Source organism: Anopheles gambiae, chromosome 3 (genome assembly GCF_943734735.2).
Source record: "Anopheles gambiae chromosome 3, idAnoGambNW_F1_1, whole genome shotgun sequence".
Taxonomy (NCBI): domain Eukaryota; kingdom Metazoa; phylum Arthropoda; class Insecta; order Diptera; family Culicidae; genus Anopheles; species Anopheles gambiae.
In genome coordinates, this window is record NC_064602.1 from 43,067,315 (window position 1) to 43,094,331 (window position 27,017).

The window sequence follows — 27,017 nt, forward strand, 5'->3', positions numbered from 1 at the left end:
CATTGCTGCAAGGCTTTTCTTACTCACAATCAGTAACATTATGTCATGTATAAAACATCTTCGACTGCACGAACACAGACCGTCAGGACACACACAAAAAATCCCATCACCAAGTATAATTGAAAATCACTCCACTGTTTACCGTTCAATGATCCGACAGAGAATCTCCTCCGGGCGGCAAGGAAAAGGCGGTAGAGATTATCGTGACATGATGGCAGCCCTCTTAAAGTGGCTAATTAATTAAAATCCTCTTTCATCAGCATTTCTTGAGCATTTCGGAGAGGCGTATGAAGGATGGGTAAGTAAATTACTGGGAATGGCAATGGAGGGTGAATAAAACAAGATGACGACGACGACGACGACGGAGATTCCCAAAGCGCCCATCATCGTCAATGCATCATCGTCGTGTCTTTAGCAACAGCGTGGGAAATAATGGGTGGGACAAGGGATGTTTACCGACCGATGCCTTACCTGTGACCTCGTCGTACTCGTTGATCTCGCACCGTTTGCCCTTAAATCCGGCCGGGCAGATGCAGATGATGGCGTTGTCACCGATATGCCTGAAATAGCCAGAGAATGACAAGCCCTGTTTAGCGCCCATGTTTTGTTAATGAGCGAAAGGTTTGCTGCTTTACCGGGAAGCGCGTCAAAAACTGGGGTCAAAATGATGAGAAGGGAGGGAAGGGAAGCGGGGAAGCTGAAGCGAGGTGACATTAATATTGCAGGCTGTGTGGCTGTGGTTGAAAATGATGGGCGGGTTAGCGGACAATCTCATAAAGTGTAAAATGATGAAGCATGCATTTAACCCTAAAAGCTCTATGTGTGCTTTTGTGGATGTGTGCGTAAGTGGATGATTGTATGGAGAATATGCGTAACGATTAGTATTATGTTGGTGTATAATTAACAGGAAAGTAGCGGGGCATTTAAATAAGGCTATTAAATTTCTAAAGTGTTTACTTTACATCAAAATAGAATAGTTTGGTGTTATTTGTGTTTCATGTTTATGTAGAAGAATTACTGTTGGATTTTTATGCAACTAGAACGACGCATATAGCTACAACTTAACATCTTAAAACAGTTTCTAAGTTTGCTTATTTTGAAGAAATTTACAATCATTTGTAGTGAGATTTTCCAGATATAACATACAGGGTTTCCCACGATTTATTGGACAGTTCCCATAATTTTTTGGGATCGTCTCACGGTTTATTCATCGTATCACATTTTTAGTTCGTTCCTATTCGTTATTGGTGTCGTCCGATTGGATATCAATACAATTGGACCAAAAAAATGCTGGAAACGGCCAAAAAATCATGGGAACGCACCAAAAAAATATGGAAACCAACCAAAATTGATGGGAACCAACATATAAATAATGGAAAACCCTGTAAGAGCTTGAAAATTGATTGACATCTATTGCAGAACAGTGATCTAAATCTTATGAATTTGAATTGGACTTGAACACTTGGACTGGAATGGATTTTTTTGCACTCATTTCCCTTTTTAAACATTCACTTTTCCCTTTTTTAAACTTTTCAAACATTAAAAACATTCAAATTTCAAACAAGGTTCCACTGAAAGCAACTTTTACGGATGATTTTTATTTAAGTCTAAAGTATTTATTTAAGAATGTAGTGAATAAAATGAAATGAATAATTCATGAAAGAAAACAAAAACCATAAAAATATTAGCTTAAAAAGAAAGATATGTTAGTAAACACAAACACTCCAAGATAGATGCACTCGATTGTGTTGCATCTTTATTCGTTTAGGTAATACGGAAGCAATACAGTTTAAAAAGAAAATGGATCTAATAATTAAAAAAGTAGCTATCTAAGTAAAACACACTATTCAGCAAGAGATATTCTCGAAACAACTTCAAATTAATTAACTTACCAAAGGAAAAACTAAATATATATTGTTGGTAAATGTTGATTTTTAAACAAATTTAAAATACTTGATGATAACTATTGGATTTAATGTCATGTAATGAAACAGCTCAATCACTTGTTGCAATAATTTACTATCAATTGTATATATTCCAGCAAGTAATTGAGTTGTCTCTCTTACGTTTTGAAATCCTGTATTAAAATTGTACGAGGAAAATTAACAAATTAAAGATTTTGTAGTTCAATATTTTAATGAAACTTTAAACAATTAAAGAAAAAACTTCCCACCAAGAACATTAAAAAAAGGTACGGAACGGAAAACCTTTTAAATTGCTAGCAACATAACACTTACTTGCATGTGCCACCGTTCTCACAGACATTCGCCTCCTTGCAGAGCGGACCATCGCCACAGTCGGGACCACTAAATCCAGGATAGCAGTCACAATAGTACGACCTGAAAATGGATAAAAGAGCGAAAGAAAGAAAACAGCCCGTTAAAGATTTAAATCGATGCCACCACCAACGTACACAATCGCCGCCAAGGCCCTACATAACAAGCGAACGAGCTCTGATGACAGGAAACGAAAAATTCCAAACGAACTAGTGACAAAGAAATCGTGTCCTTTTTAGCGCTCCCGGGTGTGGGAATCAGTTTGCACGAGCACTGAATGGCATGGGATGGGTACATTCGAATCGTACAGCGGAATCGCACAATGGATGTTCCGATTACCGGCAAAATGGTAAAGGTAAAGCCGAACACTGCATCCCGATGCAGTGAACTGTCTCCAGTTGAATGCAGATCGGTTTGTGGTCTTAACACAAAAAAATAAAATCCCACCGTAGCATCCATCGGCAAGGTGTGTTTGTCCTACTCTCGATAAAAGGGGTGTGCCATCGTTAAGGTGTCACAAGCTTCTTGTGACGAGTGTTACACGCAAGGAATTCAATATAACTTGGCAGCCCGATTGACATGCCTTGCTGACTGAAAATCGTGCCAGAATGTACCACCACCAGCCGGTCGGTAAAAGCTCAACCACCCTTCAATCGCTTGCGCCACGGTGAAAAGCAAATAAGTTGGTTCCGCTACTGGTTCCGGCTGTTTTGCTTTTCTCTTTTGCGTGCCTTTTTCTCTGTCTTGAAAACATCACCCCATCGCCGCCGTTGTCCCACCCCTTGTGTCCCATTGACAATTTCGGTACCAGTTTGCGCGTCAGTAAATCTATTTTTATTAACTTTGCGGCGAAATTTATTGTGCTTTCATGAATATTCATTCTCTTGGGTGTGCGGACGCACACGCGCGAGCGCTACCGCGCGCTCGTTCCGCATTAGCATTGCTTTTACTTTTCGCCCCGGCTGTTGTCTATGCGCTACCTTACGCCATTCTCGAGATTAAGCTCAGGATTCGCCCGCTAAGCGAAACAGCGAAAAGGGAAGGCAAGCACAAAAGCAGGCAGTTTTGTGCGGTGAGAAAGCAAATGTGCCATCATCATCGTGTAAAACGCCGCCGCTGGTTACGCATAGCCGGCATGCTCTTGCGGTTGCGTCTGGTAAGGACGCCGTTTCTCGTCTCATTCCTTTCCCACTGTTTTGCTTTTTAAAAGCACCGAAGGCAAGGAGTTCATTTGACCTCGGCGGGGCGTGCTACTTCACCATCTGTTTGTTGGTTGGGCTGCAGCAACACTACCAGCACCAAACCGCATGGCCATTTGGAGCGGTGGATTCGTATTTTTCTCCCGTTTCGTTACCTATTTCCCGAGCATACATTCACAAAACCCTTTGCACCCCCTTGGGGGGGGAGAGACAAATGAATTCACATTCTTTCGCGGCCACAACGTGGTGTTTTATTTTTTTTGCAGTCGGTTCCCTTCGCCAAAGAGTGACTTAAAATTTTACGCAAATGCTTTAGACACAAAAGCGAGCGTGCTGTCTCGGTGGAGTAAGAAATTCAATTTGTGACGATTCGTTAGATGGCTGACGGGAGGGACAAATAAACGGGAACGGCGACAAATCCTGTCCAAGCGTCCTCGGAGTGACTCGATGTGCGTATGTGTGGTGTGAGAATGTGTGTGTGTGTGTAATCCTTTGCACTGCTCTTGAGGTATATTCAAATGCACACGGAAATGGAATGGTTTCGGAGAAGGAGCAAAAGACACAAAAAATAACAAGCTTTCAAACAAAACCTAAAGCCATCTGGTCGCTTCCTCGCTCGGCGGCCGCTGTTGCCAAAAGGATTTCGATTGCTTTTTCTGGGGAAAGTTTTTGTATAAGGACAGTGTTTTTACTGACAAGCCATTTGTTTTTTTTTGCAGGAGAATTGTTTGTTAGAAGTGGTATGATGAGCTTTTTTTTACTGAACATTGGAGCTAAGCTGGAAAAGAGCTTAGATTAAGTTTCAGTATAAGCACAAATAATGGGAAAAAGTAAAGTTAAATTATCAGACAGTCAATATTGGATAGCAATCAATTCCAAGTATGCGAGACTTTTTTTACTTGTTTTGGGCACTCTTGAACAATTGACATTTTACCAACACCGTGCGATAAACTTTCAAAATAATGAACAATTGCAATTTGGTGTATTCTATGTTATCGGTAAAAAGGATGTCATTTTCAGTCCTGCATCGACCGCTTTTTGTTTCAAACGATCGATTCAAATTACCATCAAGTGATAGGAAATAACTACAATTTACATATTGAACTAGAAGAATTTTAAAAAATTATGTAGTTAAGAAATTCGTTTTTTTTGCTGTGAAAAATAGATTGTAAGTCAATAGTTCAATCTGAAATTATTCATCGATCGTTTGCCGATGAAAAATCAACGCTTTGTCAAAATACCATAGAAGTGAATCAAATGCTACGACTATTACCATTCATCTCAGGACAGTAAAAGGCGACCCTAGTGAATATAGAATGTTCCTAGAACATGAAACTGTGGCCGGCTTTATTAGACAATTGTTAGCCATTTTCTTCAACAAAAAATCTACTGCTTGATCTACTGCTCTACCACTTTGATCCATCAATTCTAGTGATTTAACTTTTGATCTGTTTTCCCAGAAGTACAAATTTGTGGGGTTTGATTTCTTTACTCTTGATATTGTTGAAAGAAATTCCTCCACCAATGGAAATGTCTGCTACGGTTAATGTAGATTTAACCTTTCGTACAATTGTCTTTATTTTTATTTATTTGGCCTTGTGTGTAGTTTAAAATTAGAAGAACCGATATCTTTTAACTTTAAAGAGAACAGAATTGGAAGCTTAAAAAGGTGATGTAAATCTTTAAAGACAAATTACTTCCAAAATGATACAAAAAGTGACAAACTGAATATTTGTTAAAATAGACTTTATAAATTAATATCCAAAATTTAGAAAAAAATACGAAATGGCAAACTTTAGAGCAAAAGCCAACGATTTAAAACTCTCAATTTGTTAGCATTTTCCCCACCATGTAAAACCTTTCAATATTATTGATAACAAATACCGAGAAGAATATTGAACGTCAATCGGATTCTGATTCAGGATTCTCAGAAGTATTGAGTATTGGTTGAGCTGAGTGATTTTTGATGTCGCTGTAACAAAGAGACGATTAAGTATACATGACCTCTGGCCTGCATCGTCATTACTTGTCGGCATATTTAACGAAGATTTTTTAACATTTTCCATAAAACCTGACGCATTCAGAAAAAGATTACCATTGACCATTTAAAATAAATATTCAATTCATTCCAGTTGATTTACAGTATTTTAAAAATGGTGTTTTGTGAAAATGAATTATCACTCCAATAATAGCACATTAATTGAAGTAATTAAGTAATAAATAAATGCAGTATTCACTGCTCCCACCCAATATCAAATGTAAAACATCTCTGTACCAAGGATCAAATGCATGTTCGGAACATCACATGAGAGTACGGAACATCACATGCAGCATAATTGCCGTATAAACTGATGTAGGCCAATAATTTACATCCGCTAATCCTCCTCCGGGAGCATGCTACAAATCACCACGAGTCGCGAACACAACTCATCCCGATTTGCATACCGGTTACTCCACATTTCAATCAATAATTAATATCCACCATTTCCATAATGGGTGCGATCATTGTAATCACACTTTTAGTGAAACCCACCGCCCTGACGGACCTCGACGCGCGCCCGCGTCTCATAGCCCGGGACACAACATAGACAGCTGCAAACCACAGCCGGCCACTTCATTACACTTGTCCGGTAAGTGTGGTTTTCTGGACGGAGCATTTAATGACTCCCATCGGGTGTTTGGAGCTGGTGTGTGTGTGTATGTGTGTACACAACCAATGCCGGGAATCATAATCAAGTCAAGTGTCATCCAGAGATGATGAAGTCGTCGTCGCTGGAAACCACACGCAATGCGTGCATACATAAACAATGTGTACTGAATAACACCAAAAAAAAAAATCATTTTGCGTAAAATGAGCGACAAGAGTTGAAGATGTGAGAAAGAAAAAAAACACATTCACCCCTACACCCATCGCCTGAAACGAATTACGATGATAATCAACAGCTCGCCACACAAATTGTTCCGGCCGTGCCGGCGTGTACGGTGGCGGGAGTTCACTTTCCCGTCTCATCGCCATTAGTCTACCGGGAAGCGCGAGTCCACCACCACACCAGGAAGCACATAATTTATTAACGAATCATTGCCCGACACTCGTACGTCACTGCCAGAAATGGCCGCATCGGCATCACCCAACGCGCCCAACGGTGGTGGCGAGCCGCGCAGTGGCCATTTTTCTTCTCTCATGCCACCCACGGACTTGGAGATTGTTTTTTTTCTTCTTCCCTGGTATCTGCTATCTACCGTGTTCTACGTTCTACGCTTCTTGTCACCGCCTTTATACAGTGTGTGGTTGTCCAGGGCGAATGAGGGCGAGCGAGTAATAAATGGCCTCAACTTCTCTCGGCACATCATACGGAATCGATGTCGGTTTTCGGAGTATCGTCGCCGGCGGCGGGTTCGTGTTCCGGATGTTGATGCGTTTTAATTCATGACCGCGGGTGACAAAATGGCCTCAAGCGCCATTAAACGCTTCACGGGGAAAAGGAACCGATGGTGCCCCACCGGTGCACGGACAAACGGCCGCCACATTGTGAGATAATTTTCCGCTTCATTTCGACGGCAGGAAGGTTTGGGATTTGGCTTTGCCTTTGCAATTGATCCAGCGTACCTTGGGCGATGGCGTCCTAGCGCCGCGTATCATCCATTTATCCTTTTCGCAGCGGTCAAACAATAGGGTGCAAGGGTGCGTTTCACGTTTCGTAGATCGTTGGCAACAAATGGAGCAGGAGTTTTTTATTTGTTGTTGCCGCACGTACAAGAAGAAGCAAAATGAATGCCATTAAAGGCGGCTTATGTGGGCGATATGTTGTCACTTGTGGTAGAATTGAAGCACCCAATGGTGAAAAAACGATTCTAGTGATTTCGGAGCAAAGTTTTTGTCCCGCAGAAACAAAACTTATAGAGAGTATAGAAATTGGAACAAATTTCTTCCTTAAAGTTCGAAACAATAACTCTATCAAATCATCTTTAATACTTTTCATTGAATCATGTTTATTTGACTCAAAACTTAGATTGCAGTTAAGAAATGTTGAGAAATTACCCACCAACACCACATTAAAGTCTTCATAAAGCATTATGAAGCAAGAAATACAGCATTCATCACTTCTTGTGCTACCATCCCAGAAGACCTTTTTTCTCAAACCAAACGTCGAGATCCTACAATCCGAGAAACAACATTTAAACCACAGAGCATCGGCACGTCTTCCGTGACCCATTGCAGAAACAAAAGCCACCACCGTACCACTGTGACAGCGTTTTGTGACGATCCATTAGCGCCCGGCTGACGGGAAAAATGGTTCATTATTACTTTTTCCTACATTTATCCATCGCTGGTCAGCGTCGGCACGTATCAAACCCCGGAAAAGGATAACCGTTCCAAATGGTGGAAGCTTACGACGTACGACGTACACGACGATCCACTGTTTCACCGGCAGTTCGGTGTGTCTGCTTCGAAAGGCAGCCAAGCGTGATAGAGGTAACCACCACCATCACCAACCAAAGCTAACGTGGTGGTGCTAGTGAGCAAATGACTAAACAATAATTGCTTCTTGCGAAAGCTTGCATTACGGGGTGCAAAGAAGGAAAAAGTGGTGCAAACGGTGTGCAAAAAAACGTTTATCCTGAAAGCTGCGCGTGAACGGAACGAGGGCACCGATGGCAAGTGTATCTTTTGCAGTGCAAGTATTTGCACCTTTTAGCCGTTTTTTAACCGGTTTTGCACAACCTGCCGGGAGCATACTCCACAAAGTGCAACAGCAAATCAACCATGGTTCTTCGCTGGGATGGTTTCATTGTTTTCGTACCAGAATAAAGACGTAGCGCTCCTCATAGGTAAACGTTAGCCGGTGGCAGCAGTAGAGTGTTTCAAGAGAGCATAAAGAAACCATCAGCAAGGTCTTGCAGTTAATGAAAGATGATGATGTCCGATAGCGATGAAAACGAGGAGTAAAGTGAACACCCATACTAACGGAAGTATTGCAGCTTTAAAAATGAATAAACGACTCATAATGTATTTATTACAATCCAGGTTGAATTTTCAGGTTGAAGATACAGTTCTAAATGTCTTAACAATTTATTTTGTCCAGCTTGTTCCGAAACAACAATTAGAGCGCATCGTTTCTTTCAATGGCGATACTGACATTATACTGTTTGATTGATTAAAGATCTTGTTCACAAGAAAGCTCGCATCTTGAAAAGTTGTTAGAATTTATTCTTTGTAAACCTTATTACTGAAATTTGATATTGACCCGAGCAGAGATAAAGTAGAGCAAAAATAGTAGATAAAAAATGAAATAATTGTCTGCTTTTTAAATCAATTCCTTCAGCCCACTATAATACAATTCAACATATTTTTACAGACAAACAAAAAGCTCTGATGCTATCAAGACGCTTCCCAGACTGGTAAACGATGTTAAGCAAAATCCGTAATACAAGAGCACAAATAATTCCAAGAGCCACCAAATAGAGCACTTATCATTCAACGAAGCACAGCAGAAATTCCACAACAGGTGCTTGTGAAAACGCTGCCAGTACTTTTATTGTGATCCTCCGACGAGAAAACCCCTATCTCGTTCAGTGGTGGACGAAGGAACGTATACATGGTAATGGAAGGGGCCACCAAAATAAACCCGAACGCTTTGCAGAAAATATAGAAAATATTTGCACAATTGCTACCACACGGGGGGGAAATGCGCTACCCCAATTTTGACCATTATTGGCATTCTATTCGCAGAAGGTGGGGTGCATATTTGGGGTATCGTTTGATGTTTGCTGAGCATACCGGTGAACAACAGCAGTATTGGTAATACACATCATTATTTGATTTGTTTGATCCCACAACATTGAGTTTGGAAAACATTTCCCGAGCGCATACGTATAATAATGCAGCGTATCGGAAGTAATTGATTGTATTGTGCGCGCTTGGCGTGTGTAGTCTGGGTACATTATTTTGTAAATTATGTTGTGCCATTTTGTGAACTCAGAGATTATAAAGAAGTAATAAATAAATAAATGGATCAATTAAAAAGATTTAAAAAATAGTTTTGTTTGATTCTGATAGCGTACTGCACCACCATCTCAAAAACATTGCAAAGCTTTCAAAAAGTTTGATTGAAAACAAAAGCATGTGAAATGAGATTAATTAATAATTACTATGAAGATCGAAAGGATCAATTAGATGAAAAGCACCGATTAGATACGATATCTTTGTTATACATGTTCTATAGTAGTTATTCATGTCTCGAAGTTTAAGTTTGTTCTCAAACTTAAAATTTTATCCGTTCCACCAACTGATTTACAAATCATCTTTAAGCATGTTTTAATATGCTCATAGTGTATGTATAGTGTAGGATAGTTCTTGAGCTACTTAGACCACGAATATCGTATAGTCATTGTAAATTTATTATTGCCACACAATTATTATTAAGATGTATTACTTCTGCAAATAATTTTGACTAATTTACATTTCCGTTTACCAACCAAAGTTATTGAATTAAACACCACACCACAGCGTGTAAGCCATTATGAGGTGCAGATGCGCCCTGCCTTTATGGGAGCGTTTAATAAAGAAAGATGAAATCCACCCCACACGAATAGGATTATCGTGCAGGGTACCGATTGTACCGCAAAACCACACCAGAACCACTCATATCGTCTATCAGAAGTACGATTTCGCTTTTGTGCATTGTGAACTACAACATTACGCCCACCTCTGACACAACCAGATGCATCCTTGCACTTATGGCACTGGTTTTGCACATACACGTACACACATGCACTGCAAGTTCGGGGCTCGGGCTAGGACCACGTTGAGGTCTAGAAGCAGATTCTTACAAATAAATGATTACGGTTGCATCAGTAGTGGGTTCATGCATAATTTTTCATCTAAATAGAACAAAACGAGTGTGCAGTGGTGGTGCTTTCGTTTGTTGGGTGAACGATGATGTGCCATAGCACAGCACCGGTGTTGAGCAGATGAAGCCTTACACCACATACGTATGAGCGTCTGTGCCGTATCAACAGCAAAAAATCGCCCATGTCGACTTATCAGACGGGATAAATGATTGGAAAAGAACGCATGCTTGATTACTATCATTGAACGTATACACAGCAGCGCGCCCTTCTGTGTTTGCATTGTGCCGCTCACACGTTAGATCCATTCGTATTTAGGCGTACTAGAAGAGGTACGTGCCAGAACGTGTGCTAGTTAAACACCGCTCTAATGCATCGTTTGAGAGCTTTTGCTTGGGTAGGTTTCGATTGCCTTTGCGTGCGTGCGTGCGTGTGGAGGAGTTTTAGGTTCGAGAGGAACCAACATGTTTGCCTTCGTTAATCGGCGTTTGCTGCTTTTCAAACGGTTGCCGAAATTACCGTAAAGCAGACTTTGCGAAACCGTGCTGTTTGGTGGATTGAAATGGTTCGATTCTCTTTTATGGCAGTGCCACCGCTACGGAACTGTTCAATTAGACACGTTCCACGATTGTAACGGGCTTCGTAATTGGACGTCTGCCACAGCCAAATAGCACACACACACACACACGATAGGGTACGATAATAACGATAAAAAAATCTCATCTCATTCCACCACCATCACCACGCTTAATAGCGTTGTGAGAAAATGCCACCAAGACAGGACACACGAAAGGGTACTTAAAACTGGATGCACAACCATTCCCAACTGCCCTGTGATGTGGTCGTTGGTGCAAAATTGAATTTTGATCTGTGATTTGCACGTAAAGCTTTTCACTTCAAACGGCCACCACCACCCTTAAAAATCACAACCATTCATGCAACCAGGGAATGAGTTGCATAAATCAAAACTGCATTCGTAATGAATCCGAGGCTGGGAATCATTTCGCCATAAGACATCAAAGATAAACCACCACACTTTGCCCCCGCTCCCCCCTTTCGGTCATCTTAGTAACGAGTTCCGAGGCCCTCCCGGCCATACCTTCCATCTCCCTCGAAAATGAAGGTACTGCTCGTTTTCGTATGCGTCATTTAGTGGAGTAGAGCCAACACCGGGGCCCCGACTTCCGGTTTCGCTTTGGTGTGGGCGAGAAATAGTTACGCAGTTTTCGCATAGGATGCTTCCGGACAGCAAAGTACGCAAGCTGGAAACCCCTTCCGGAAGCGAAACCGGCAGTGATGAGCACGAGCGCAAACCGGTGGAAACTTCTGCATCGGTTGCTGAATCCTGCGTCGACCTGAATTCCGATCCCGGACCCGGGATCCGTACGGTTAGCCCGGGGGGTACATGCATGAATAAATAATATTGGTGGAGGATTTTGGTTTTTCACGGACCAACCGGAAATGTAAAAGAAGTGAGCCCGGTTTTCTGACGATGCGTACAACGCCCGGGCATACGCCCGGGATAATCCGTTGCAGAGTTGAAGAGCTGTAAGAAACGACGGTTAGGTGATGAGCGTTTCGAGAATGGTTTCGGCTTCTTCCTTCTACGGCATTACACCGAAAAAGATGGGTGAAAGTCATCAGAACCATCTACTTCCGGTGCCCCAAGCCGGTGTGGGAAATTCTGCTTTCCCGGTACCCAAAAGCCTTCGGAGCACATACAACCAGCGTGAAAGAGTGAGTGGGAAAGTGTGTGTGCTAAATTTATCATATTTAATTCAACACGAATATGACCTCAGGATGAAGCCAGCCTCAGGTCAGGTCGGATGTCAAAGTTTAACCATTTTCAGTAGCAAACGGAATGTATTTTTAATTCACTGAAGCATCCACCGTCGGAATGATATCTTTGCTGGCAAAGGGTTGCTTTTTCTTTAACTAAATGTGATGACAGGTTATTAAAATTGCAGTTGGTGCGGGTGAAGTGAGTATTAGTGGTGTGACAGTTTAAAACTTCAACCATCAGTCTAAGATGAGACTTTGATCTTAAGGATGTCTATTTCTTATGTTTAGTTTAATTTAGGACACGTATAATAAAATGCAAATAATAAATAGATAAATTAATACATGCCAACACGCTGTAATAATTACGACGCAATATTTTTCTATAACTAGTTCATTTAGCTTACAGGGCTGCGCAAATAATTTTAAAAGATCCATTTTACTCTTAAAAATACGCCGAACCCAATTCATATGAGATACTTCTGACGACCCCTTGGGCCTGGGTCTATGAACATGTTGTGGCAGCATTTATGGATTTTCCTATTTATTTCAAAAACTGTGCACAAATTTGCTCACTAAAACATTTTAAAATTGAGTGGAAATGATTTTTTATCCGTTTTGGTGAGCAAACAAGTTCGAAAATCTTCCTGCAACAAATAAACAAGAAACAAATCGATTTGTTTCACTTGCAATAGAAATGTTCCCGCAACATGAGTTTGACAGTTCGTCCATACGATTTGGCAACAAATGTTCCCGCAACATTTTCATAGACCCGGGCCTTAAGAGACCTAAAACCAAAGCCAAACCCATACTGATCCTGACACTAATACATTACATATTCTGGTTCAAGAACTGCAAATGACCTAATGCCGATCCTGGATCTGATACTGAACCTATACTGGTCCTGGAACTGATACTGAACCTATAACGGTCCTGGAACCGATACTGGACTCATACCGGTCAAATAACTGATTATGAGCCTATACCGGTCCAGAAAGCTGTACCTCATGAATCCGTACATACCCTGGAATCTATCATAAACACACACCGGTGCTTTAACTCATCATGAACCCATACTTGCCCTTGAACCTGTCATGAGCCCCAACCGGTCCTGAAACCGATCATGAACTCGTACCGTTCCTGGAACTGATCACAAACCCATACCCTTCCTCGAACCTATCATGAACCCATACCGATGCTGGAACCGATCATGAGTCTATACATGCCCTGGAACTTATCATTAATTCATATCGGTCCTAGAAATACTCATGCATCCATCTCAGTACTGGACCTGAAAGGAACCCCATAAAAGAACGAATACTGAACCCATACCGGTCCTGGAACCGATCATAGGTTCATGATGATGCAGAAATCGCTCCCGATTTCAATGATTTTCAAGAATAGTAACTGGAACTGTTCTGGATTCGGATTCGAAACAATAATTGGTCCGGGTCTGGAACCGATACAATTCCAGTTTTAGTCCACAAACCATACTCGATAGAAAATTTGCAGCGTTGGAATGGTATAGGAATTAGCGCAGTAAATATGGTAGGAATTCAGCATAGGAAATAGCGTAGGAAATTTAGTAGACTTTGTATAGTAATGGGCGATAGTAGATGTCCATTATTATAGCATCTTCAAAATTACTATAAACAAATTTTATTACAGCATCTTCAAACATTCATTTGCAATTCATTTCAAACCTGTATAACCTGTATTTTAAAGCTTGCGCAGTGTTTCTTTCAAAATTTTAAATTTGATATGAAATAGTCAAATAGTTCATTTCGCTGTATATTTCACCTCATGTAGCCGCGCGGTTACATTTACCATTTAATTCGCTCATTTTTTTAGAGACACAATATACTTTGATTTGGTATATAAATCGTTGTGGCTTTGTTTGAGTATTTTGTGAGGTAGCATAAATATTTTTTGTTACACTTCAATCGAATGGAAATGGACCTAAGAACGCAAATTTTAAAATTTCAAACAAAACGTTCGTATCCTTTGCGTAACACAAAACACAGAGCAGTAACACAAAGAACCATACACATTTAGAAGCAATTAAAACATACAATACAATACAATACAATACAATATAATAAATAATACAATACAAACAAAAACATTCTCAATTTATCAAATTTTCAACAACTGTTCTACCTTACAAGAATATTCGATGTTTGTATCACAATATTCATCATTATGCTACTTTTCTTGCTAGTTTTATTATACTTCGTCTTATTACTAGGAAGGATTTTTGAGATTAGTATAATCCTTTTCTAATACTATCCTACTCGACAAGCTAATTTGCCGCTGCATTACCTTCCAATCTTCTCTTTTGTTTTGTAGAATCTCATACCGGAACTATTTCTTAAGGTTTGTTTAGTTTTGACTCGTCCAACAAAACTAGCTAAAACATAGTGTACTCAGGGGAAACAGAAACAAAATACCGTTTGCCGCTTTCAGATGCTATGGGTAAAACAATCCAATTTCTTCCCAAGCTGGAAGACAAAAATCGTCCTTCTTTAAAAAAAAAACACCTCACGCAGGCAAATCAACCAGCGCAACCGCGAGCAACATCGCACCGACAGGTGCCCAAGAAGATGAAGTTGACACTGATGTGATCGTACAATCCAACCGCACACCATTCCGACAGAAGACGGACAGAGAACAGATGAAATGGTAACCTGCTGGTTCAAAGAAAAACACGTCCAATTGCAGCGGTAAAAGCGGTTATGGAGCATCATAAAACTGCCACGCAAAAATGGAACAACAGCACCAGAAAGCTTCAAAGTGTGGCGCGGCATGAGCAAAAGGGCGACCACCACCGTGCGGGCACAAAAGCTCCCACCGTTTGTGCTGTGTGTGCGCGCATAGACCCGGTCTTGACCTACTGGCGGCTGCTTTGGTGAGTCAAAATCTTCAGCTTATCGCTGCCGGGGGAAGAATAATGGATAAACTTGAACCTCACTCACAGCTCACGGACCATACGGTACCCCTCTTCGGAGCAGGTCCAGTCCGGTAGAGAAAGGCTGTGATGTGGTGAGGCAAATTATCATCGTAGGTTTTGGGGAGGGCAAAAAATCTAGCCATGAAAACCTGTTCCAGTTGCCAAGTACGACCAAGGCAAGGAGTGGTGCACGATAATTGAGGAAAATAATTTTGCACGGCTTTGCCCGGCTTCTGCCAATGGCCCTGCGGGTTAGCTCCAGCTTTGCCGGTTGAGACGTTTTCGGGGTAACTTTTTGCCTTCCACTCACGGAAGAGTAGTCAATTTTGTGGGAGGTTCTGCTGGAGATTTAGATGAACTGGTGGTTATTTCCACAAGGGAAGAGCTTTCGCTTTGCCTGGGACTCGTGAGGTGAGAGCTTTCTTCTTCTAACTGCTCAAAAACGTACTCCGGAATGTGTACCTGCCGGTGAGGAATGAAAGTGAAAATAAGTCGTTTAGTTATTCGTAGTCCTGAGAGAGAGAGAGAGACTGCGGTAGGGGAAGAACAATCTGGGCTTCCTTTTTGCAGCGAGATTCTTTTTCCATGAAGATGAGAAATTTCGCTCGGTATACGTGCACGTGTCACAGAACGGGCTTTAAATTTTGCGTTTAACTTTTCAATTTCCACTCACCGTACACCATTAGCGGGACCAATATTTTATCTTTTCTTTGGAAAACGGAACGGAATCCCGGATGAATAACAATCAACCATAGAACGGTGTTAGCTTTACTTATTCATCTCGCCTTTGTTCGCCGGGGGGTTGGCGCATGCTAAGGAACGTCGCTGCTACCGCTAAACATGCTAAGCGTACACTGCTCACACATTACAACATAGCACCCCGGAAAAATGGTAACACTCTGCTAACATTGTGCCAGCACAAATGTTTACACATGCGGGTGGTATGCCCTCCCCCCTCTCCGTGTATGTGCCATCCCTGACGACATTCTTCGACGCGGTAAAATATTTACCCAACGTTGGCCTTTCCCGGGAAATCGTCGGCATCGTGCCTTCCGAGAACGAAACCAACAACACCGAGCAGCGCCTCACCACTGTCGCGCCCTGTTGCTGCTGCTGGCGCGTAACTCCTGTCAAGGAACATATTTTCCTTCGTGACATATTTGGTTTCTTTTGCTTCCTCAGCTCCGGGTCTGGTGGCCCGTTCCACCCCTCGTTGCTCTCGATGACACGCGAATGTCCTTTTGCATGGCGTTGTGGCGCTGCATAGCACCCCGTTGATAGTACGCCACCCCGCTCGGCGTTGCATATGGCTCGAGAAACCGGGGCGTCACACCAACGCCTATGGTCGACTCTTGTGAGCTGTGAAATTTCTTGCGGTTGCGGAAACTGGTCGCTCAAGATGCCCGTAGACACGACGACGACGACGACGACGAGCATGCAAAAGCGCATCACAGGAAATGGGGAATAAATCCCTGTCATTCGTTTCGGCACGGTCGCAATTTACTGTGCAGTGAACATCTCGAACGCTTTTGCTTCTTTCCTTTGCATTCTTCCCGGGCTGAATGGTGACGCGCATCGCTAAGGTAAGAAACATGGTTCCGAGGACAGACTAGAACTTGCTGGGATGCTTTCTAAGTTGCTACCTCCGTACGACGTAGCACGTGTCAAGCATAGCAGTGTGTCGTTAGAAGCGCACCTTCAATGCTTTCCGGGAGGTGTTAATGCTAATGTTTGTGCTTTTCTTCCATGGCTCCATGGCTCGATGGTAACCGCAAGCAGCTCTTTCTGCATGTCAACTAACCGTCAGCTATCCGGCAGCAACCGATGAACGGCACAGCAACACGCTGTTGCGTAAATTGTTTTAATTAGCTTCTGTGCCGGGTAGTAAGGAGTGCGGACAAAAATGAACTGCAGAGCAATTATCTGGCCTTGTGGTTAAGGGTGGGCCCGGCAAACCACAAAACGTAGACGATCATCTTGATAGGATAATTGCAGAGCAGCACGGGAGAGCGCAAGAGAGCTGCTTCGACCACGGCTTGACCAGAACCAGTGGGGAAGGGCTGTTTAATTCTAGATAAACAGCACAGCTGCAGATGAAATTGATACGTGTGTGGGTGTAAGTGCGTGACCACAGTAAGGCAGATGCATAAACCAACCATTGTCCATTGTCCAGACCATCATCGGGCAACTAGGTCTCGTCTCGTAACCGCCGCAGAATCAAGAAACCTGCGTTACCTGCGGAAGAGAGAGCTTAATTTATACTCTTCTAAAGGTACCGCAACACTCGGCGGCATTAAACGATTAAAACCAGTGACGCACGGTGTGGCATTACGGGAGAGAAGGCACTAAGCTCAACAAGGTTCTTACTGTTTGCCTTCCGGATCGAAGCCACACTAATTGAAGGCTTTCGATGGCGACTAATGTCAGAGTGAAACGCGGGATGGGGTAGTTTGTCCGTGACATCGTCACGCTCATCACCCAGAACAAAGACTTGAATACAAGCCTCAATGCTAATACTTTACACCGGAAATACGGCGCATTCATCTGGCACTCCTTTGCAACAATACAGTTGTAGCCAGTTGTTACCCGTCAAACAGAATAACTTCCCTGGATGCTCACTAGTTGTGACAAAATTTTAACGATGACGCTATGGCAATTACCGAATAATTGGTAGCCTGGCGCGTGTATAAAAGCATGACGGTAAGCGGTACCTGGCAGCTTTGGCTCGTTTCTGGCAGGGCACGTGCGCTCAATCGAAGTGAAAATGAATGACCGGCCCGACGCCCGCATTGTCAACGTGGCGCAATTGAGATGGATTAAGCAGCTCGGGCACTTGGCCAGTGTTTGTGCTTACGCCTGTGCTGAGAGGTTGTGACGTGCTTATCGCTAATTTCTTGCCGACAAACTTTCCTTCCGCAGCCAATTATGGTTAAACTGTGGAACGGAACGCATGGCATAAGATGCCGTCGAGCCAGCAGAGTACCGTTTCACCTTGTCGGTAATTTTTGGATGATATTTTCTTCCAAGAATTGCCGTGTTTTTAGCCGGATGTTTTGCTTTCCGGAGGCTGGTTGCAATTGGGTAAAATAGATGGGACTGCTGTTGCTAACAATTTCTTTTGATCTGAAGTATGATTTGAGAAATTATTTCTCTTTTTTAGAAAAAGACGCTACACTTGGACATCAGCTAAAAGGAGCATCAACAATTTATCCTTTAAAGACTCTCATGAACGGAAAATACAAATTAAGAAATACTCACGAATAATCTGGCTTCGCGTAGCAGTTGCCCAGGAACCGGCAGCGTAGCGCATTACAGGTGTGCGGCTTGACCGTGTCCACCTCGTACGTGATGTTAAACCCGTAAACATCCAGCAGCCGGTCGAGGGCACGCAGATGCGTCCCGTACAGGCTGTCCATCGTGAAGCGCACCTCCAGGTAGGGACTGCCGAACCGGATCCACGGTACGCTCGTCACGTCATCCTCGCTCAGCTCGTACACATTCATGCTGGGCACCTTGTAGTCGTCACTGTAGTACATGTACTCGGTGAAGCGCAGCCCGCCGAGAACGTACTGCTGCGTCAGGTACAGCACGATCGACACGTTCGCACCGACGATGGCCGATGCGTCGATGATCCAGGTGCAGCTGATCGGGACGGGAAAACGGGCCGGAAAGTTGGGCGTAGAGATGATGCCGTGCGGTGCGGTAAGCGTGCTGCCACCGCACAGCTGGGACGAGGCAGACAGGGCCGGGCCCTGCTCGTGCTCCACCCGGATCAAACCGGGTTGGGATGAACCGAGTTCGCCACATCCGTACGGCGACAGTAGCACCAGCACCAGCAGTAACCGATCAAGCACCACCGCACACGCCCTGTCCGCTGCGGACATCGAAGATCGGAAGCCGCAAAGCCGGACCAAACCACTCACCATAGCCTTACCGGACGTTCGTACATTGCTGGGCGTTGGGAGCGACTGGCAGCACTGCCGCGTTTGACGTTTAGTGCGTACCAGCGCAAGCAGCTGGCTTTGCTGTTTGTAAACAAAGTAGTCGTTGATGTGTGATCGCGTACGCGTGTGCTGGGTTGTGTGCGCCCCCTTTTATGGCCGTAAGCCGAGCGGTTCTTTCAGGTCCTGGCTGCACAAAACTTAACCAAACACATTCCTGTACCCTCGAACGCAAATTTATGAGCCGACTGACAGGTGATTTCAATATTATGGCTCGTTAATCATGTGCGGTCGTTCGGCCATCGGTCAAATGTGGTGCGAGAGTGTTACCGAAGTGAGTGTGAGATGTGCACAAAAACCCTCGGGCTTGCCGCAGAGGTCTATCCGTTATCGGCAGAATCTGAAAAAAAAGTTCGAAAAAAATGGTAAATGAGAACATTCCAGTGGCAGCACTGCGGTGTGGAAGGGGGCGAAACGGTAATGGAGTAGTGATTAACACAACATTGCAGTAGGAATGAGTTTAAAATTTAATTTCTCTCTTCTAGATGGTTGATTGAAAATTGATGGCTGATGGTATTTGAGGTTAATGGGTCGGATAGCCGTAGCTCACAAGTGGTGAGAAAAGAGGTATCAGGGAGCGATGTTCATCCCATTGGACCCTACACTCTACACCGCCTGTATTGCTTCCGGCATTCCACAAATTGGTGGGCACATAAATCTGCTGCCTTTGCCCAACCACCCTTGCCCGGTGTTTGGCATCTCATCGTCCCATCGATATCGTAAATAAATGATATCGATTCGTTTTCGACCGTTAAATACACAAACAATATTTGCTGGTGCGAATTTGCGCCTGCAGGAGGATCTGCTTGCTGGCCGGGAGAGACTAGGGCAGGTAAGTGGCAGCAAACCTTAACAATAGCGTGGAAGCGGATAGTAGTCACATTAAATGGTTTTATTATTTTATCGCATTCGTTTCTTCCGCGTAATGCGCACATATTTGCGTGCAATTGTTTACACTCGACAGGCAGGGCGAATTGGCAGGGCGATAAATGGCCTGCGTTGCTGCTGTAGTAATCAGTGATGATAGCAAAAAATGACACATTAAATGCACACGGGAAAAGCATTAAAGCTGTTCGAAACACTGTAGAGTGCATTTGCTTACCGGACGGTAGACAAATGTTAAATATGGTGTTAATTAAACCTTTTAAATCGGGTTCCGGTGCAACACATTTGCATGGGAACACCTTTCACAAAAGGACAAATAAAGCGCTTTGTTTTGCCTCGCACAACCACTAACTGGCATTATGCGTTACTCTACCTGTCTGTCTGTTTGTGACACTCCTGTGGCCACACGAGAGGATGAAATTGAATAGATAAACTCCAGTTAAAGCGATCATCACGCTCGAGAGCACGCATTTACGCAGAGAGCTGCAACGAGATGTTTCCGATGCGTTGGTGGTATTTGATGCGTAGTTGATATGTTATACTTTTAGTTTTTTGTTGTATGAATTATTGTGGATGGATCGTTTATTATTCATGATTTTTATCGAATCACAAAAGCCCTACTAATCTAGGAGTTTATCCATCATTGAGAAGGATTACTGTTGATCGTGATTATGATTAATTATGTTTTTTTTATTCTTTTCAACGATTGCTCTAAACGATTCATTATCAAAGGATAAATTATACAGGGTTGGGTCGTTTGGTTATAAATGCTATGTACAGTTTAAAAAAATCGAGATACAGGGTTTCCCACGATATATTGGTTGGTTCCCATCAATTTTTGGTGGATTCCCATATTTTTTTGGTGCGTTCCCACGATTTTTTGGTCGTTTCCCAGAATTTTTTGGTCTAATTGTATTGATATCCAATCGGAAAATACCAATAAATTATAGGATCGAACCAAAAATCTATGGGATACAACCAAAAAATCGTGGGAACGCACCAAAAAATCATGGGAACTGACCAATAAATCGTGGGAAACCCTGTAAGACGATACGTTCGTTGCACCGGTGCAGGATACTTGTAATCTCTTTTGCCGGAAACACCATATCGGAAGAAGCCTGTCACTAAGTCATTTGCGATGCTTTTATCGATGGTCTCGAAGCGGTGGTTGAGAAGGATGGGTTGGTCTTTTCGCTGTTATTGAGCAGTGGTTCACCGCACTAAAATGAGAAAATTTGATCAATCATCGGGTCTCGGGTTGATTGCGGAACCGGAGATATTTCCGTCAGATCAATCCATTTGAGCTGTTTCTTGCTCAATGCATGAAGGCGAAGTGTGTCCCAGATTTTGATATCGTTCCTGACAACTGTGGTACACACGATTCGCGTGTGGAGCTTGCCAAAATGGTTACAACTTAACGGGATTATGTAACCGCATCTGTGTCAGCAGTGTGTAGTAAAATAGTAATTCCCACTTGTGTAAAGGGTATCCCAAGAACGAGCAATGTTTGTGGTCTAAACCATTTCCTTCACCTTCAAAGCGCTGAAAGGTATAAGATGTATGCAAAGTGATTTGTACTGCTTTCTTCCTAGACAGCTGGCAAGGACGATGTTGCTGCGCATCGTTGTCACCGTTCAACCGTTGACGATATAGGTCGGCAAGCTTCTTACCATCATCATCTCGGGGAATGCTGTTATAGCTTGCGTAACACGCTACCTAGAAGTTGTGTAAAAACGTAATACCACGCGCAAATATGTAGAATATTTAGCGTGCATTTGGTCTTGCTGCATGCGCGTTAAACAGTGACAACATGGCGAGCGAACTGCAAAAGATGCTTCACGCGTATTATGCGATTAAGCTGCGGCAGCAAATACATTCAGCTTCCTAGCGAGAGCATTTTGTGAGCAGTTGACACACTACTGTCAGTGTGCATGTGTGTTCAACCCGTCTCTTTGCTCTGATGACAGTGGAGGTGAATTTCCTCATTCTACGGAAAAGTTTGTTTACACGGAAAGGCGGATTAATGTGATCATTTCAACACGCTGTTCGTTGGAATGCAAATGTTGATGCGTTCTAGTGGAGTTGTGACGCAATCCTCGACCCAAGAGGAAGATGAAAGTGATTAAAAATTCCCGTTACAATTCATCAGTACAAAACCCGTAGATGTAGCAATTTCGTTTTATGAACTCTAATTGCAAGAGATAATTATCGCAAGATTTATTCGCTTAGCTTCTACTTAATTAGAACATGTTTTATATTTAAAATAATTGGATAGCTCTTTGCCGAATGTTGTTTGCCAGCGACGAGTTGTGCTATTGTAAACGAACGTTAATTTACATTAATTGACATTTCAATTCCTTAGAACAATTTTCTCATTCTGCTGGATGCAAACAGAAACATGTTTGCATTAGTATAATCACACACTATCCATTTGCGACTTATGATAACACGTCGCCTTAGACCATCCATTACCTTAACGAAGTAATTTCCAATAATGTATGCATGAGCCCGGTACAGACACACACATCTTCGTTGCTTGGTAGTAGGTGCAAGCGACAAGCAACTGTTAAAATCTCATTTTCCGAATTCAATCAAATTAATCCGTGCCCGATGAATCCGAGGGGGGCTGATCTGCGATGACAAGTTTAATTTGTCTGATGTGTGCTTCTGGACGTGTCTACCAGCCCGAATCCAAATGGGTAATCACTCTTGCAACAGTTAGCAACAGCCCCGCTAATGAACAATCTCGTTGATTATTCCAATTTTATAGCACCGGTCATCAGAGGCTGTCTGATGCTCGGCTGTACACTGTGCGCGCGTAGCTGGAGCGTTGCGACTCACCGGCAAAATGGACATGGCAGCCTCATAACAATCGAAACTCATCAACCCGATCGAACGCTAACGGGGCAACTTTTGCCCTTTTGCTCAATGGTATTGCAATTGCTAAGGGGCGCTCTGAAATGTATAAACAAATAGCCATCATCCCATATTACAGTCTCACGTCCGATCGACGTTCAAGCATCGAGCATCATTGCCACCGGTTTGAAGGGAAGGGAGTTGATATCGGTATGTAATTATGCAAATGATATTTGTCCCAAAAGTGAGAGCCTGTGGAGGCATAAATTAGTGGTGGTGATCTCCTGAACCCGCAGAGATCGATGACACGTTTGTCACACTGTCAACGGAACTGTGCGGTTAAAGCGAGCCGCAGTAGCAGCAGCAGCAGCAAAATGCAACGCAAAAACGGGAAAGGGATAGCTCAAACCGCAGTACACCGAAACAGTCCCAGCGGACTTTTCCTGGTCAGTATAATGGAAAATAAACCAAATCAAAACACCACAGCCCGCCCAGGCGTTACGCGTTCGATTGCACGTTGCCAATCGATTTGTAACGCTGGCGGTGGAGTTGACAAAACATAAAACTTGTTGCCCTGCTGCCCAGTTGTCAACGATGGGGTCACAGCGCAGCAGCGGTGTGCAGCGCGGTATTAATTCAGCTGCAATCACAACCAACCACTTTAGCGCACGGCAACACGTTCGTACATAGATAGACACGCTCTCCGTTGCGTGTAGCGTATTTACAAGCGAAAACAAATAGCGAGGCGCGTGCGAGGAAATTGATTCCAATTTCACGCATTTTGTCACGAGCCCTGGCGGTGGTAGCGCTTGTTCATGAATAAATTCGTACAGCGCCAAGCGGAGGGTTTTTTTATGTTGCCCCTCTCCCTCTACCCTTTTCTACGTGCACGATGCGGGTGACGATTGTTGTTGATTTTATGACATTTATTTGATAAGGGAGAAAATTAAATCCTGCTTGGGTCGGTGGGTTCGAAAAGCGGTGAGATACATCAGGACGTCAGCGCCGCGTCAGGATTTGCACCCCACACCGTGATGGATAATACATTGCTATTGCAGGGGTTCTTTTTTTTTGTTTCCGAGAATCGAAATTACATTTCATCGTATTATTTAGCGCGTGGGCAAACTTCTGAACGAAAGAAAAGGGATAACCCGGGCTCGTCACTTTAAGTCAACTGGCGCATGGGAGCAATCCCATCAAATGGAACACCCCACCACAGACAGTCGGCGCGTTTGGCGCCGTGTGGCACGATTCAATTTTCGATGCCAATTTTCCAGGAAAAATCACCTCAAAACCACTTGCGAGCAATAGGGATCGAGTGCGGCTCACGGGTTGTGGTAAATGGAAATGGTGGAAAAGATTCAAATAAATCAAAATGATGAATATGATGAGTGTCGTCTCTTATCTATCTTTGGCAATGCCACTCTTCCGAGGCCTCCCAACCAGTATCTGGTTGCGGCTGGTGGTTGAGCCGATACGCGTGTGTGTACGTAAGCCGCAACACACCGTCTCCCGGATGATGGTGGTACCACCGATGTCACCGAATTCAATCATCGTCCGCGGTAATCGCAAATGTCTTTGTGATCATCGTTTCTGGATTGCTTTTTGAGTGAGTGTGTGTGTGTGTGTGTGTATTGTTCGCAGGGCAGCAACAACAGGGACAGGAACAGACACCGGTACACAGGTGGAAGTATGTTAACCTTCTTTGACACCTTCCAATTTATTTCGTACCCGTGGCCAAACGGTTGACACCGTGCCTGCCAACCATCATTATTGCCGACGGGACCTTTGTTTGCTACCTACGGGGCCTCCCCCAAACGATACCGGGGTGTCGAAATCAAAAAGAAAACCACAGGGAGTGAACTGATTTTGCCACAAGTGTGAAGTTTTGGTGGCTCGTTAGAAGTGGAAGATGTGTGGTGGTTGCTGCTGTCTGTTAAATATCCTAGGAATTTTGGCATCCCAGGTGAGCGGACTCCTCCTGTGTGTGTGAGTGTGTGTGTGTGTGTGTGTGTGTGTGTGTGTGAGTGTGTGTGTGTGTTGTGTACCGAGGAAACGCTGTCGCATGAAGATAATCGAAAGATGAATTCTGTGGTAGGCCACTCGGTACCCGAACCACGCTTTTCCACGCTGTTGGTTTAATATGGCATAGGTGTGTGTGTGTGTACAGATGAAGCAAAAACTCTCTTCCTCATCTCGTAAGTACGGTAGGATAACTTATCATCCTACGTCTCTAGACAGCCGCATCAGCGAACGATCCCCAAGCACCATCTGTCATTGGACGGAATCGATTCAAAGCCTATGGTGGCATTAGGCACAGTGTACAGGTGTACCGAGCGTATTGGGTGACTTGCAGGGAAAGCTTTTCGTAAGGAGCTCGCACAAGAAATAATACTCATCTGCAGCAAGAAAGGTGGAAACTAGAGAATATTGAGCATTTGTTTCCGGATTTCTTCCACTGTCGTGGGCTTCTTTCACCTAGCTATGGCCTGAATCTTTACGAAATCGATCCCCAAGAGTCAAATACAATCACTGTGGAATGGGAGTATTGGGAGCATTGAACGCAGCAAAACAGATCCGGGATCTGGTGGTGAATGATTAAAGATTCTATCGAAGGTCGCATTCCCATCGAGCTATGTAGGCCACCGGGACCGCCGTGAGAGAATGCGAAGTAAATGTGCGATGGCATTTTTGGATACGAGCACGGCCATTAATTGGATTCTCCTGTGGGAAGGCGATGTGGGGCGAGCGGTAAAATGTGAACCATGACAAATCGATGACATTTATGCACTGATGGAAATATATTGCGCCTCCCTATTTTCTTTGGGCCGCCGTGTATATTTTTTCATCAATCAAAGAAACTGTCATATCGAGAAGTTCATTTGCTTAGCTGTAAGGATTGCTTGCTGATGTGGGTTATGATTTGCATGAAATTAAACTCGCTTGTATGCTCTTTGTTCTAAAATACCCTGCCAAAAAGCAAGAATCAACAGACATCTGGATGTTTTGTTTATCCTTTTTCATCCCTAAAAGGAAGATCTTGACAGGATTAAAGCCTGACCCGGGTGGTACTTGCCACTGTGAACCCGATTGAAGGTAAAAATGTAATTCTAAACCAAATTAAAGACAACAGGGAAATACTGAGGTTGCACGAGGACCATGCCCGGTCCATTCACCCTGCTGGCGATGAGCTGGCAGTGGTTTAATAATTAAGCGCAAATTAAGATAATCATGACAGGCGTCCGTTTTGGGATTGTTCGCGACGGATTTGTTCGTGACGGTGGCTACGAGATAGCCATTGTGTAGAAGGACGCGAGAGTGCGAACAAAATTAACGCCATGAAGGGATTAAATCTGTTCGCGAATAGCGAAGCTGCTCCATCTTCGGTGGCAGTAAACGAGAAACGGAGACATTACGACTTTGTGTTCGCGGCCGTAAAGATCGGAACAGATGATATTTTATTTATGTTCGAGTTGGGAACAGTGGTAAACGTTTTAATTCTGTACTTAAAGCAGCCGTTTGCATGAAGTCTTTGTTGACTTAGTGTGATAAGAATGCTTTTATCATAATTGATTTTTTACCATATTTTTTCAAATGAATAAATAAATGAAGGTTGATTACGACTGCGATCAAATGTTTATCAACTCATATTATAGAAATTACCAACATGTAAAAAATCAATTTCTACAATCAGAAATACTTGCCAGAAATCATTCAATTTCAAAATAAAACAACGCCTGTGAGCTTAATATGATTTGTATGTTGCTATGCTGACAACATACATTTCATAGCGTCTGGTTTCGAGATTTAAAATCAATTTAAGCATCTATTTTACGACGTTGGCTCAGTGCTAAGTATTGTCGTAAACATTGTGAGCAAATATCGTATGTCTCGTCAGAGATAGTATAAATTGTCGTATCGTATCGAGCCAAGCGCTAAGTACGATGTGTTTTTAAGCTTGTGTGCATGCATCAAAAGGTTTTGCTTGTTTTTTTTTTTTTTGTTTTTTTTTCTTAAAGAGGTAAGAAACATACACATGAATGAGATTGAATGTGCCGTTCTGTTTTAATTGAACAATGATAAATATAATTTCTCACATTTCATTTGATTTCAATCATTCCAAACACATTCATCAGTCAAGATGTATCTTCACCATACAATATAATTCTATTTATAAGAAATAGCTATTTGAATCGAGAGCAAAAGGCTCGTCTAGCTTTTG

General features: G+C 43.1%; 1 protein-coding gene across 2 annotated transcripts in view; it reads right to left on the reverse strand.

Moving 5' to 3' along the window:
* Nucleotides 1–27,017, reverse strand: part of LOC3292069 (uncharacterized) — a 202,709-nt gene that overhangs the window by 129,017 nt on the left and 46,675 nt on the right. For both annotated transcript variants that reach the window (XM_061655321.1, XM_061655320.1), the window contains exons 2-4: nucleotides 18,312–19,394; nucleotides 2,238–2,339; nucleotides 472–560 (exon numbers count right to left, since the gene is read on the reverse strand). In XM_061655321.1, the coding sequence (XP_061511305.1) occupies nucleotides 472–560; nucleotides 2,238–2,339; nucleotides 18,312–18,979 (859 nt within the window). In that variant the 5' untranslated portion in view covers nucleotides 18,980–19,394. The remainder of the gene's footprint in view (nucleotides 1–471; nucleotides 561–2,237; nucleotides 2,340–18,311; nucleotides 19,395–27,017) is intronic.